The 13,211-nt window shown below is 36.9% G+C and overlaps 3 protein-coding genes and 1 long non-coding RNA gene across 5 annotated transcripts; 1 reads left to right on the top strand and 3 right to left on the bottom strand.

The window, feature by feature from the left end:
* Positions 1-344: 344 nt before the first annotated feature.
* Positions 345-2,866, bottom strand: LOC146955064 (uncharacterized). Its single transcript, XM_085747496.1, has 3 exons — positions 1,277-2,866; positions 640-1,165; positions 345-577 (listed from the first exon to the last, which is right to left on the bottom strand). Exons 1-3 carry the CDS (start codon positions 2,864-2,866, stop codon positions 345-347), a joined length of 2,349 nt encoding a protein of 782 aa, XP_085603622.1.
* Positions 2,867-5,562: 2,696 nt separating this feature from the next.
* On the top strand, positions 5,563-8,462 carry LOC146955063 (uncharacterized). The gene is made up of 4 exons (XM_085747481.1): positions 5,563-6,318; positions 6,399-6,531; positions 6,631-6,743; positions 6,846-8,462. Exons 1-4 carry the CDS (start codon positions 5,563-5,565, stop codon positions 8,460-8,462), a joined length of 2,619 nt encoding a protein of 872 aa, XP_085603607.1.
* Positions 8,463-8,506: 44 nt separating this feature from the next.
* LOC146955062 (uncharacterized) lies at positions 8,507-11,854 on the bottom strand. 2 transcript variants are annotated; one of them, XM_085719790.1, is made up of 2 exons: positions 11,699-11,854; positions 8,507-10,443 (listed from the first exon to the last, which is right to left on the bottom strand). In XM_085719790.1, the coding sequence occupies exon 2, from the start codon at positions 9,894-9,896 to the stop codon at positions 8,577-8,579; it is 1,320 nt and encodes a 439-aa protein (XP_085575916.1). In that variant the 5' UTR covers positions 9,897-10,443; positions 11,699-11,854; the 3' UTR covers positions 8,507-8,576. The 2 variants fall into 2 exon arrangements, with proteins under 2 accessions (XP_085575916.1, XP_085575921.1); XM_085719795.1 differs by having other exon boundaries at positions 11,694-11,835.
* A 567-nt stretch (positions 11,855-12,421) lies between these two features.
* LOC146955061 (uncharacterized) lies at positions 12,422-13,107 on the bottom strand. Its single transcript, XR_015007963.1, has 2 exons — positions 12,877-13,107; positions 12,422-12,763 (listed from the first exon to the last, which is right to left on the bottom strand). It is a non-coding gene; the product is annotated as an uncharacterized LOC146955061 (long non-coding RNA).
* Positions 13,108-13,211: the final 104 nt, after the last annotated feature.

Raw genomic sequence — 13,211 nt, 5'->3', positions numbered from 1 at the left:
TTTCAAACGAGTCCCTAAAGCTCTTTGAAAAGCCTTCCAAAAATGTGAGGTGAAAATTGGATCTCTATCCGACACGATGCTTACCGGAACGCCATGTAGCTTAACAATCTCTGAGATAAACAATTTTGCATATTGTGATGCTTTGTAGGTAGACCTAACCGGTAGGAAATGAGCTGACTTGGTTAATCTATCCACGATCACCCAAATTGAATCATGTCCCTTCTGAGTACGGGGCAAGTCTCCCACAAAATCCATAGATATCTGCTCCCACTTCCATTGTGGAATCTCCAACGGTTGTAGCAAACCCGCTGGTCTCTGGTGTTCAATCTTGATTTGTTGGCATGCTATGCACCTTGCCACAAACTCTGCAATTTCTGTTTCATGCCAGGCCACCAATAATCTTTCTTCAAATCTTGATACATCTTGGTGGCACCAGGATGAATTGAGAAACGACTCTTGTGTGCTTCTTCTAAAATCAATCTTCTAAGCTCTTGATCATTTGGAACACATATTCTTCCTTCAAACAAAATAGCTCCATCCGAAGCCATAGAAAATTCTAGATGACCAATTCTACCTCCTGTGCTTGCACAATTCTTGACCATAAATCACAAGAGACTTCTAATTTGTGTAACCAAATACCATCGTCAACTTCTGATGCTTCAAGGTTAAGGTCTTGAACCTTTTTATACAACTTACAAGTATGCATCATAACTTCAACTTGAGCTAAAGCCTTGCGACTCAAAGCATCCGCTACGACATTGGCCTTTCTTGGATGATATTTCAAATCAAAGTCAAAATTCTTTAGATACTCCATCCAACGCCTCTGCCTCATATTCAAATCCCTTTGATCAAACAAATATTTCAGACTTTTGTGATCACTGAATAATTCAAATTGAGCTCCATACAAGTGATGTTTCCATATCTTCAAAACAAAAACTATGGCCGCCAACTCTAAGTCATGAGTGGGATAGTTTTCTTCATGTGTCTTGAGCTGTCTAGATGCATAAGCTATCACATTGTTTTCTTGCATAAGTACTCCACCGAGTCCTTTAGATGATGCATCACAAAACACAATATACTTCTTCTCCGGATCTGGAATAGTTAAGACTGGTGCTTGAGTTAACTTCTTCTTCAAAGTCCTGAAACTCTTCTCACATTCTTCATCCTACACAAATGGTACATATTTTCTTGTGAGTCGAGTTAAAGGTAAAGCGATCTGGGAAAACTTCATAATAAATCAGCGGTAGTAACCAGCTAATCCCAAAAAGCTTCGAACTTCTGAAACATTCTTCGGTCTAGTCCAATTCTGAACAGCCTCTACTTTTGACTGGTTGACTGCCACTCCTCCTTGAGAAATAACATGACCCAAAAACTTGACTTTTGTCAACCAAAACTCACATTTACTGAACTTTGCATACAATTTCTTCTCTCGAAGAATATCCAACACTATCCTCAAATGTTGAGCATGTTCCTGCGGGTTCTTGGAATAAACCAATATATCAATTGAGCATGTTCCAGGAATCAAATCAATTGAAAACTCAATCTCTCTTTCCGGAGGTAAACTTGTGATGTCGGCCGGAAAGACATCCAGATACTCACTGACTATTGGAATATCACTGGGGCTTAAATCTGACTCTGGAGTCACAGTGAGCATGACGTAAAAACCCTTATCTTGAGCACAAATAAATTGAACCATCTGGTAAGTATGCTTAAGTAGTTCTGATAAGGCCACTCCTTCAACCGTATTACTGGTAGGCATGTAAATACTCTTCTCTACACAACCTATATACACATGATTCGCTGAAAGCCAGTCCATGCCTAACATAACATCAAGTTGCTTCATAGGGAGACATACTAAATCTATATAATATGTCTTGCTAGATACGGTGATAGGACAATTCTCACAAACATAATTCGCCACAATTCCTCCTTCGGTAGCCGTAGTCACTAACATAGGAGGATTTAGTAATGAGACAGCTAGCTGAAGAGCTTCAACACATTGAAAAGAAATGAAAGAACATGATGCACCACAATCGAATAAAACTCTAATAGGATTTTGACCAAGAAAGCACATACCGCCAATCAAGTCCTCATTAGCCTGAGCCTTCTTTCCATCTAGTGAGTAGACCCTGCCTTTTCTCATTGTGGTACTTACACCTTTGCCTTTGTCTCCTCTGTTTGGACAATTTGACATATAATGTTCTGTTTGACCACAAGCATAACAAGAGTTGTCACCCAGTTTACATTCTCCCATATGAGCCTTTCCGCAGTTCTTGCAAGTTGGATAAGATTTGAATGAGCTTGATTGCTTTCCTCTCTGGGGAGACCCCTTCGGCTTTAACTTTTCATGATGTCTATCAGTAAAGTTGCCTCTCCTTCTATCAAAAGTCGTGGTACCCTCTTTAACAGCTTTATCAAAACCTCTTTCAGCTTCCAGACTATTATGCACCATCTCATCAAAGTTTGTCAACCTTTGCTGACTAACCACAGCATAAAGTTCACCCCTCAAAGCATGCTTATACTGATTCATCTTCCACATCTCATTACCTACATACTCATTGTGAGTAGAGTAATGAGACAATTCTTCAAACTTCCTGGTGAAATCTGTCACCGATATACTGCCCTGCTTCAAATGAAGGAATTCATGCTCCTTACGAACTTTGTATGTCACTGAGAGATACTTCTCAAACATTACTTGTTTGAAATTATTCCAATTAATCTCCATGCCACTAGTTACCATGCGGCGTCGAGAAGTCTCCCACCAATCTTCTGCCAGACCACGAAATTGATTTGTGGCAAAAATCACCTTCTCTTCTTCAGAACTATCAGCCATACGGAAAATCTTTTCCATATGCTTAATCCACATCTTGGCATCTTGTGGTTCACCACGTCCATCAAATTATGGAGGATGATTCCGATTATACTCTCGGTAAGCTAAATTTCCAACAACTGGAGGTGGTGGATGCTGTTGATGAACTCCTTGTTGCATAGCTGCATCCCACTGTTGTTGGGACTGAGCATTCTGCTGAATCTGTTGTTGCATCAATTGCATCATCTGTTGATTCTGTTGCATCATTTGCGCCCACATATTATCAACCGGGTTAACATTGTCCTCAACATTCTGATTACCTCTTGGTCGGCCTCGTCCTCTTCGTGCTCCGAACATTCTCGCTCTAACTGTCATATTTAAGTCAAAGTGATCAATTTCAACCAAATATAACAATGAGGATAAGATCCTTAACTCAAAAAGAACAACTACTTGGATTGTATTCTTAATGACCCAAGGCACGATCTAAAACGACCTGCTCTGATACCAAATTGTAACGCCCAATTTGAAAATGTCTAGAATATTCAAATGTGCGCTAAAACTGATAAATGGATACATTAATTATACAATACAGAAACGACATCAAGTCGAGAGTTTAGACACAACGACATCCCAAGTCATATGTTCCATTATTACACACCACAGTTTGCCATACAAGTCTAGTTACACAAGTTCATAACAAGACATCTCATAATATAACATATGCATCATCTACTCTACCAAGTTGGATCCATGCAACACGATCAATCCAAAGCTTTTTCTTTACCTTTTCCACGAGAGACCTGTGAACCTGAACAAATAAGGAGAGGGATGAGACATAATGTCTCAGTGAGTTCTATCTAACCCTAGGCTAGTGACAACCTTGGGGAAACCTACGGTTATCACGTGTCTATTTTACAACATGACGGTTGATTATACGTGTGTGGATAAGCTTACCTAGACGGTAGTGCATGTTAGAACTGTCATAGGATAATCATACGTAAAAGGTTTCACTATCATTTTATGTGTCAATGCGATCAAGGGGAAACTAAGATCGCTATACCAAGATACTCTAATGCATCAAGGTCAATGCTACATTCATGACACGTCTCTATACCGATCGAACAGGAAAACCTAACCCATCATCGGTAAGCTACATAGTTACTTAAGTCTAACATCTTAACATACATAAATGTATTCATTAAGTTAGGGTTAGCGTTGAACAATACATTATCTGGAATCAATTTTTTTATGGAAAGCCCCAGGGTGGAGTAAACCCGAGCACAATCCCTATCTAATCGATGAAAACCTATCTAAGATAACAACGGTACTCCCTCTATGTCGTACGGGCCCCTCATGCGAAGTCTATCCCGTTTCACATAATGAAAACCCCTTGAGATCACCCTAATGTGAAGCACAAGCGGCACGACAACTACATCTTTCTTATACTATCATAGTGAAAAGATTTAACTAATCGCATCACAATTCATCATAACTATATTCTAAATGGATGTTCTCAACAAACTATATCGAGGCTCTATGTTTCCTCCCATGCCTATTTCATCTCTAACCCATCAAGATTCGAGCAAAATTCACATGTTTCATTCTTGATAATTAGGCTAAGTTTGCCATGATTTTTAATTCGAGAATCGTTTGATGTTATGTGCATTGCCTAGATGTTGTTTTAGGGTTATAAAGTTATAAAACGAAGAAAGAAAGACTTCGGAATGCACCACCGACCCCAGAATGGACCAACAGGCCAAAAGCATGCTGGCCCATCCAGAGAGCTGCGTGAATGGTGAAAATTTCTGGGCAGCTGCCTGAAGAAATTCGCTATAAGCGAAAATTGAGCTAATAGCGAGTTTCTTCGGGCCTGTGGTACAAAATTTGCAATTTTTAACCCAAAACTCATCCTAATGGTTCCTGCAATGCACCAAAACATCCAGCAACATATAAAAACAATACTAAACATATTCCATGACCAACTTAACAAGTAATCATCAAGAATTAGCTTAGGGTACCAAAATAAAATTAACAAGATTTGGCACAAACCATAACTTCCTCACTATGAAAACCCATATCATAGGAAGGTTAACTAACTAGGAACTCACCTTGTACCAAAGAAGTGTTACACAAGTATTCCTAAGCTCTAACCAAAACCCTAAAGATGAAGAGATCAAAAGGAGAAAGCTTGCATCCAAGACTACTAAGTTGTTTCCTTCACTAGCTTATCATTCCTTTCATTTTTACTTGCTTGCTTGAAAAGAAATCACTTGATGATGATGCTTAGGGGAGGGTATATATCGATTTTCTAGAGAGGGAAGAGAGCAAAGTTTGTATCAAAAACCTAGAGAGAGAAAGTTGCAAGCCAAATGAGTATTTTGGGGGTCACAATCCCTTAAATACTCCTCGCGTTTGAATTACAAAATTGTCCTTAATCTTCAACGTGCGCATTTAAACGTTAACAGGTATTATATCACCACATAAATGATCGGGGTATTACACCCATGACATGAGTAAGGTGTAGTATCGTAAAGAGGTCGTGTGGGAGGGATTATGGCTAGGAAAGCCTTGGTATTTAAGCGGTCCTAGTGACTCACCTCTCTTTCCTGGGAACCCCTCTCCTTGTACCCTTTACTTTACGAACTGAGCTTATTGTTTAGTAATAACAAGAGTAATTATGTGAATAACCCAAGTGTCAAGATCATAAGTTAGAGTATTTCTAACTCACGTCAGATAAAATAGTAGGATTAGAAATGGCACCTCGAAGAAATACTACCACCGCAACCACTGAGAACGGAGCTGATATGGGTGAAATCATGGAGACAATGCATCAAATGGTGACTACCATGACTCAGCAAGCTACCGCAACTGCGCAAGCCCAAAACCAAGCCCAGAGGGATGAGCAAAGGCAACAGAGAGAAGCCGAGTTGGCGATAGCCAGAGGACTAGCTGAGTTCCGACGCCACAACCCGACAAGATTCGAAGGGGACCACGATCCTGATAAGGCTGACCTATGGTTGCAGAAGGTTGAGAAGATTTTCAAGGTTCTGCACTGCACTGATAAGACTAAGCTGGAGTATGCAACCTTTTTGCTGATTGGGGAAGCAGAGAATTGGTGGAGTGGTGCTAAGAGCATAATGCAGAACAACGAGGAAGAATTAACTTGGGAGGATTTTAGGAGGAAGTTCCTCGACAAGTATTTTCCTAAGAGTGCTAGAGTTGAAAAAGAGAAGCAATTCCTCAACTTATATCAGGGAAATATGTCAGTTTTTGAATACGCGTCCAAGTTTGAGAAGTTGTCCAAATACTTCCGTTACTTTTGTGACCAGACAAATGAAGAGTACCTATGTGAGAGGTTTGAACATGGCCTCAAGTATGGGATCAGGGAGATCGTAGAGCCTATGGAGATTCGCCAATACCAAGTACTAGTGGAGAAATGCAAGAAGGTTGAACTTATGAAGCGTGGACGCCTAGACAAGAAGGGAGGAAGCGGACCAATGAGATCTCAGGTAGAAGTTAAAATTTTGAAAGTTTGTTTTTATTCTACTTATGTTTTGGAGTTTTATTACAAAGAAGTTGTGTGAAATAGGGACATATCAGTCAGCAAAATCAGAACAAACCTTATCAACAGCAGAGGCAAAATGCAAGACTCCAAGGAGATGGCAAAGGTCAACCTCGTTTCCAGAATGGAATATATCAAGGATCCCGAGATGCAGGAAAAGGTCCTACTCATACTTTTTGATGCTACCATTGCGAGGAGGAAGGTCATAAAGCTAATGAATGCCCTAATCGAAATGTGGTGTGCTTTAATTGCAAACAAGACGACCATATTGCTAGAGACTGTAGTGTGCCACCAAAGAAACCTGCAGCCAGTAACAACCAGGTTGGACGCCCTACTGCTCATGGACGAGTTTATCACATTGGTGAAGAGGAAGTTTAGGAACCTTCAGAATTAATCCAGGGTGAGTGTGAAATTTACAGCAAATTATTTCCAATGTTATATGATTCTGGAGCTACACATTCTTTTATCTCTTAGCAATGTGTTGATTCTCTACAACTTCCTGTTACTTATTTACCGTATAACTTGGTGGTCACTATACCATCGTCCGAACCTGTCACTCTTAATGAGGCATGCTTACAATGTCCTTTGACTATCTTGGGTATGGAGTTCAAAGTTGATCTAATTTGTATTCCTCTAAAGCGTATAGGAGTGATCCTTGGGATGGATTGGCTAACCAGTCATTTTGTTCTTTTGGATTGTGCTCATAAGTCCGTGATATTCCCAGAACCAGGAATTACTCGCTTCCTCAAAGCCAATCGATTAAAGTTTTCCTTACAGGGAGGTGTTCAGAAGTATGTATTTCTAAATTCAATCAGCATGAGTCCAGAAGTGGACTTAACTACTATTCCAATTGTGAAGGATTTCTCAGAGGTGTTCCCATCAGATGTACCAGGATTGCCACCAGTTTGCGAAGTAGAATTCTTCATTGACATAACCCCTGGGACAGGACCTGTTTCAATTTCTTCCTATCGAATGTCTCCATCAGAGTTGCTTGAATTAAAGAATCAGTTAGAAGACCTCAAGTCAAAGGGTTTTATTAGACCAAGTGTCTCACCTTGGGGAGCTCCAGTGCTCTTAGTGAAGAAGAAGGATGGTAAATCTAGACTCTGTGTTGATTATCGACAACTCAACAAGGTTACCATAAAGAATAGATATCCATTGCCACGCATTGATGATCTCATGGACCAACTCAGAGGTGCTATGGTATTTTCTAAGATTGATTTGAAGTCAGGATATCATCAAATTCGGGTGAAGGAGCAAGACATACCAAAGACGACGTTCAGAACTCGTTATGGGCATTATGAATACTTAGTTATGCCTTTTGGAGTTACCAACGCACCAGCCATTTTCATGGACTTTATGAATCATATTTTCCACCCATTCTTAGACAAATTCGTGGTGTTCTTTATTGACGATATTCTTATCTATTCCAAGAACGGGGATGAACACAAGGAACATTTACGCCAAGTGTTGCAAGTATTGAAAGAGAAGCAGTTATATGCCAACTTGGGAAAATGTGAATTTTGGTTGGATGAGGTGAAGTTCTTAGGGCGTGTGATTTCAGAGGATGGTATTGCTGTGGATCCATCTAAAGTAGAAGCCGGAGTAGCTTGGGAACGACCAAAGACTGCCACTGAGATTAGAAGTTTTGTGGGATTAGCCGGCTACTATAGGAGATTCATTGGAGGATTTGCAAAGATTGTATCTCCGTTGACTCAACTTACCAAGAAGAACCAGATATTTGCATGGACAGATGAATGTGAAAAAAGTTTCCATCTGATGAAAGAGAAATTGACTACCTTTCATGTGCTTGTCTTTCCACGACCAGAGGAGCCGTATGAAGTCTATTGTGATGCGTCTTATCAAGGGTTGGGATGTGTTCTTATGCAACATAAGCAAGTGGTGGCCTATGCTTCGAGACAACTGAAGGCACATGAGAAGAACTACCCTACACATGATTTGGAGCTTGCAGCCATAGTTTTTGCACTAAAGATATGGAGGCATTATCTATATGGTTGCACATTTGAGGTTAGAAAGCTTAGGTTCCCAAGAAGCAGCAACTGTTTTCTTCTTCTGAAACTTAGACTTTAAGATGCCAGACTCTGCGTTCATCAGACTCTAAGGTACGTGTTCTGATCTCTTAAGAATCTTGATATTTGGAGTCTTAGAATCAGAGTTGGTCATTGCCTTAGAGTTAGAGTTCTTTTAATTTGAAATATTCTTAGTCTTAGAACTAGAAGCTTCAAGTTCTGACTGATCAGCAGTTTCAGACTTAGCACCTTCAGGTACAAAGAAGGTTTTCAATCCTTCCTTAATGCATTCACAACATGCTTTGAGACTGATTCCACTAGGTTTCCCTTCTGTGAATCCAATCCCTTTACCATTGTGCATGTAAATGCCATAAATCATAGAAGCTACTTTGCTTCTGTCAATGCCAGATATAATAAAATCTTCTAGTGCAATTTCATGTTCACTTAAAGGTTTTCCATTACACTTTTCTTGTAGCTTCTCACAAAGATACTTGAGCTTTTCTTCATAAGTTTTACAAATGAAGTCAGAGCCTCTAAGTCCTTCTTTAGAAGCTTTTAAATCCAATAGAGTTGATTCTTGTTGTTTCATTAAATCAACATATTTTTCTTTTAAATCTTGCAACTCATTGGTTCTAAGTTCAAAGTGTGTAAGAAGCTCTTTAAGAGACTCAATAAGTTCTTCTCTGGGAATTTTAGAATATACCTCATTTTCATCTTCAGAGTCTGAGTCAGGTTCAGCTTCTGAAGTCATTGTAGCCACTAACCCCATAGCTACATTTGCTTCATCTCCAGCTTCTTCCTTTTCAGTCAAAAATTCATTGTCTAAATCTTCCCAGGTTGCCATTAAACTCTTCATAATCTGCTTCCTAAATTTGCTTGAGTTGAAGTTTGGTTTCTTGGACTTATCCTTTGATTTCTCCTTCTGAATATCAGGGCAATCAACAATGAAATGTCCAGGCTTCTTACAGAGTAAGCAACCCTTCTGATCTTCTTTCTTGGAGCTTCTGCAACCACCTCTCTTGCTCAGGAACTTCCTATTCTTCTTAGCCAGATGTTGAAGCTTGTTGGAAAGCATAGCCATCTTCTCAGAGGGATCTTCATCAGAATCTCCATCAGGGGATTCTTCTTCAGATTCAATGACTTTGAGAGCTTTAGATGACTTTCCTTTAGATGGAAGAGCAATAGATTTCGTCTTCTTAGCAGACACATGCTCATTGAGTCTTATTTCATGAACCTTGAGATAACTTACAAGATCTTCAACACTCAAAGTGTTTAAATCTTTAGCTTCCTCAATAAAAGTAACTTTAGGTCTACATCTAGCAGGTAAGCTTCTCAGAATCTTGCTCACATGATCAAAAGCAACATAGCTTTTCTTCAGTATCTGAAGTCCAAAGACTAGAGTCTGAAATCTTGAGTACATTTCCTCAATACTTTCATCATCTTTCATCGTGAACAACTCATACTGATGAACAAGCATAAAAAAAACACCGTTCATAATTTTTAAACGTTAGCGCAATAAAAAGAGCGGAAAGACAAACACATGAGTGCCCGTCTTTTCGCTAGTATGTATAAAGAAAACTACCCCTTCCGATCTTTTGGCTGACTTTTTATTTTCAAAAATACCCCCAATTTTCAATACAGGTCACACATGTAACAAATAGATAAGAATAAATTTAAATATTAAAACAAATGTAACAAACACGATATGTATGTCTAGTTTTTTTTTCCTTTATCATTTAAAAAGTGTAACAAACTAGATACGTATATTTATTCGGACATTATGAAATATTCTAATAAAAGGTAGCTTGCATATATTTTCTTCTTCTTTCCTACATGGCGTAAGTGCACCCTATTGGGTCTGGAACTCATACAATTCAACTTTCCAAACTAGAATCTGCAAAAGATGGACAATTAGCAACAACTGAAATAACGCTTTGGAAAGGGCAACAGGTGATATCTACACCATCCTTCTTCGCATATATATTCTCGAAACGCAAAAAAATGATTTGGACAATCAGCAACAGTTGTGCATGTAAGCTTATCTGTAATTAAAAATAAGAATAAAACTATGTTATTAAAATGACATAATAGATTGTGTACAACCTAGAAACTAAAGAAGGAAATTTGAAAAAGGATAAAAATATGGATTACCAACAACGTTCTTTGCAACAAGGAAAAGAGAATGAAATAAAATAATATCATACAAAAACTTTAAGAGTTTTAGCCATTCCCCCTTCTTTGCGTGTAATAAATAGAATATGATTTGATCGCATTATAGTGTATAAAACACATGAAGTGCTAAAAAGAATTTACCTCATAAGGAGTTGTAAAAAGACCTCCCTAAAATTAAAATCATTGTTCAGTGTCTCTTTAGTAGGTCAATATATTGTGTTTTGTCCCTTTAACACACTTACTAAAGAGGTAAGATAAAAAAATGTTAATCATTCGAATTCTTTATTTTTTTAACTAACTTTACATATCCTCTCTTGATGCTATCTTGAATTCCTAAATTGATTCATCCATAAAATAATTATGTTGTTATATTAAATAATGTGGTATTGATTACTAGAAAAAGTTGTTTTTTGAAATGATTCATTTATCAAAACAAAAATTAGAAGTCCAAAGACATCATTATTAACATCTGACATTCCAACTATGTTGGCACCCCAACCAACCAACAGCCACTTACAATTGCATCAATAATGCTCTCTCCGTCCCAAATTATGAGTCACTTTAGTAAAAATAATTGTCCCAAATAAGTTCTTTTACAATACCAATGAAACATCAATGCTACTTTTTCTATTACACCCTTAGCTGTTTATTGTTCTCTCTTCTACAATTCTTTAATTTTTCTTTCTTATGCCATTAATTAATGATAATTTTGTAAAATATTTCATAATTTCTCTTTCTAACACAAAATTAATATATTTTCTTAATGTAAGAAATAACAAAGTCGACCTATAATTTAAGACGAAGGGAGTATATTATTATTTTGAGAGGAAAAAACAAGGAGTAGCATAAAGAAAAACCAATTGAAAAGAATAATAGTATGGTAGTACCTAAAATCTGCAAGCCAAACTGTATTTTTGAATGACAACATCTACACACACATGAAGGAAGAAAACGTAACATAGATACATCGAGTACAAGAAGTACTCATTTTATGACAACATACAACCAAAGACAGTCATCCCTAACAACAAGGCAAATAAAAAAAAAAAAAAGAGCCAATAACACCACCACGAGAACAAAAAATAAAGGAAAAATCTTACAGCATGACTAGAGTTTTAACCTTACCGTCGTTGATAATCTTAATGTTTTGTGCAACAAGGAAAAGAGAAAGAAAGAAAATCATAGCACTCAAAAACTTTAGAGTTTTAACAAGAGTTTTAACCATTGTTTTTTCTTTGCATGTAACAAATTAAACATATTTTGATCACTTTATAGTAAAGCACTTGATGTGCTAAAAACAATTTAGCTCTTAAGGAGCTGTAAGAAGCCCTCCCTAAAATTAGAATAATTATAAAGTGTCTTTTAAGTAGATCAATGTGTTGTGCTTGTCCTTTTAGCACACTTACAAAAGAGTTAACATAAAAATCTTGTTAATCATTAGAAAAATATACCTACGGAGGATTATAGTAACGACCGAAAAAACCGTTAGTATAGAAAAATATACCTACAAAAATATCAATGACTGTAGCTTTAGACATAAGAGACATTTTAAAGAATAAAATATACCAAAATTAAAGAGAGAAAGAGAAATGCAATTATCACGATCACAATAGTATCGGTTGTAAGGATGCACTCTTCATTTAAGAGAAATGTAAATTCAATTGTTTGAAAATCACAAGTGTACTGATATTTTGTCATAAAATTAAAATTATAGGCTTTGAGGTAAAATATTTTTATTTCAACTTAAATATTACATATATTCTTACAGGTGGCATTGTTGGAAATAAAATGTAATATGTCTAAACAAGAGGCAATGGTGATACATCCAAAATTAATAGAGAAAACCAGTTTAAGTATAATACTCATTGGTGTTTTGTTTCATTTCATTACCAAAATCTTAGTGTACAAATCCACAATCGCAAGGTCCGTGAAATTTTTTAAAAAAATAAAAATAACTATAACATACAATTATTCGGTTCACTACAATAAGTGTACGAACATTACGAAATATTCTAACAAAAGGTAGCTTGCATATTTTTTTTCTTCTTCCCTGCATAGCGTAAGTGCTCCATATTGGGTCTGGTACTCATACAATCCACAATTTATGATATTTACATAATCCTTTTTTGCACCTATATATCTGAAGCTTAGTATTTGGTGGACAATCAGCAACAATTGTACATTCAGTGACTGTTGTAATGAAAAATAAGAATAAAACAATGTTACTAAAATGACATAATAGATTGTGTACAACCTAGAAACTAAATAAGGAAATTTGAAAAGGGATAAAAAATATGGATTACCGACAACATTCTTTGCAACAAAAAAAGAGAAAGAAATAAAAGAGTATTATGTACAAACTTTTAGAGTTTTTAGCCATTCCCCCCTCTTTGCGTGTAACAAATAGAATATGATTTGATCGCATTATAGTGTATAAAACACATGAAGTGCTAAAAAGAATTTAGCTCATAAGGGGTTGTAAAAAGTTCTCCCTAAAATTAAAATCATTGTTCAGTGTCTCTTTAGTAGATCAATATATTGTATTTGTCCCTTTAAAACACTTACTAAAGAGGTGAGATTAAAAAATGTTAATAATTCAAATTCATTATTTTTTTAATTAACTTTGCATATCCTCTCT

This window comes from Medicago sativa, chromosome 1 (genome assembly GCF_051527215.1).
Source record: "Medicago sativa cultivar Bolivia chromosome 1, Bolivia_mono, whole genome shotgun sequence".
Taxonomy (NCBI): domain Eukaryota; kingdom Viridiplantae; phylum Streptophyta; class Magnoliopsida; order Fabales; family Fabaceae; genus Medicago; species Medicago sativa.
Note: the sequence above shows the minus strand (reverse complement) of the source record. Positions and strands in the feature narration are given on the sequence as shown.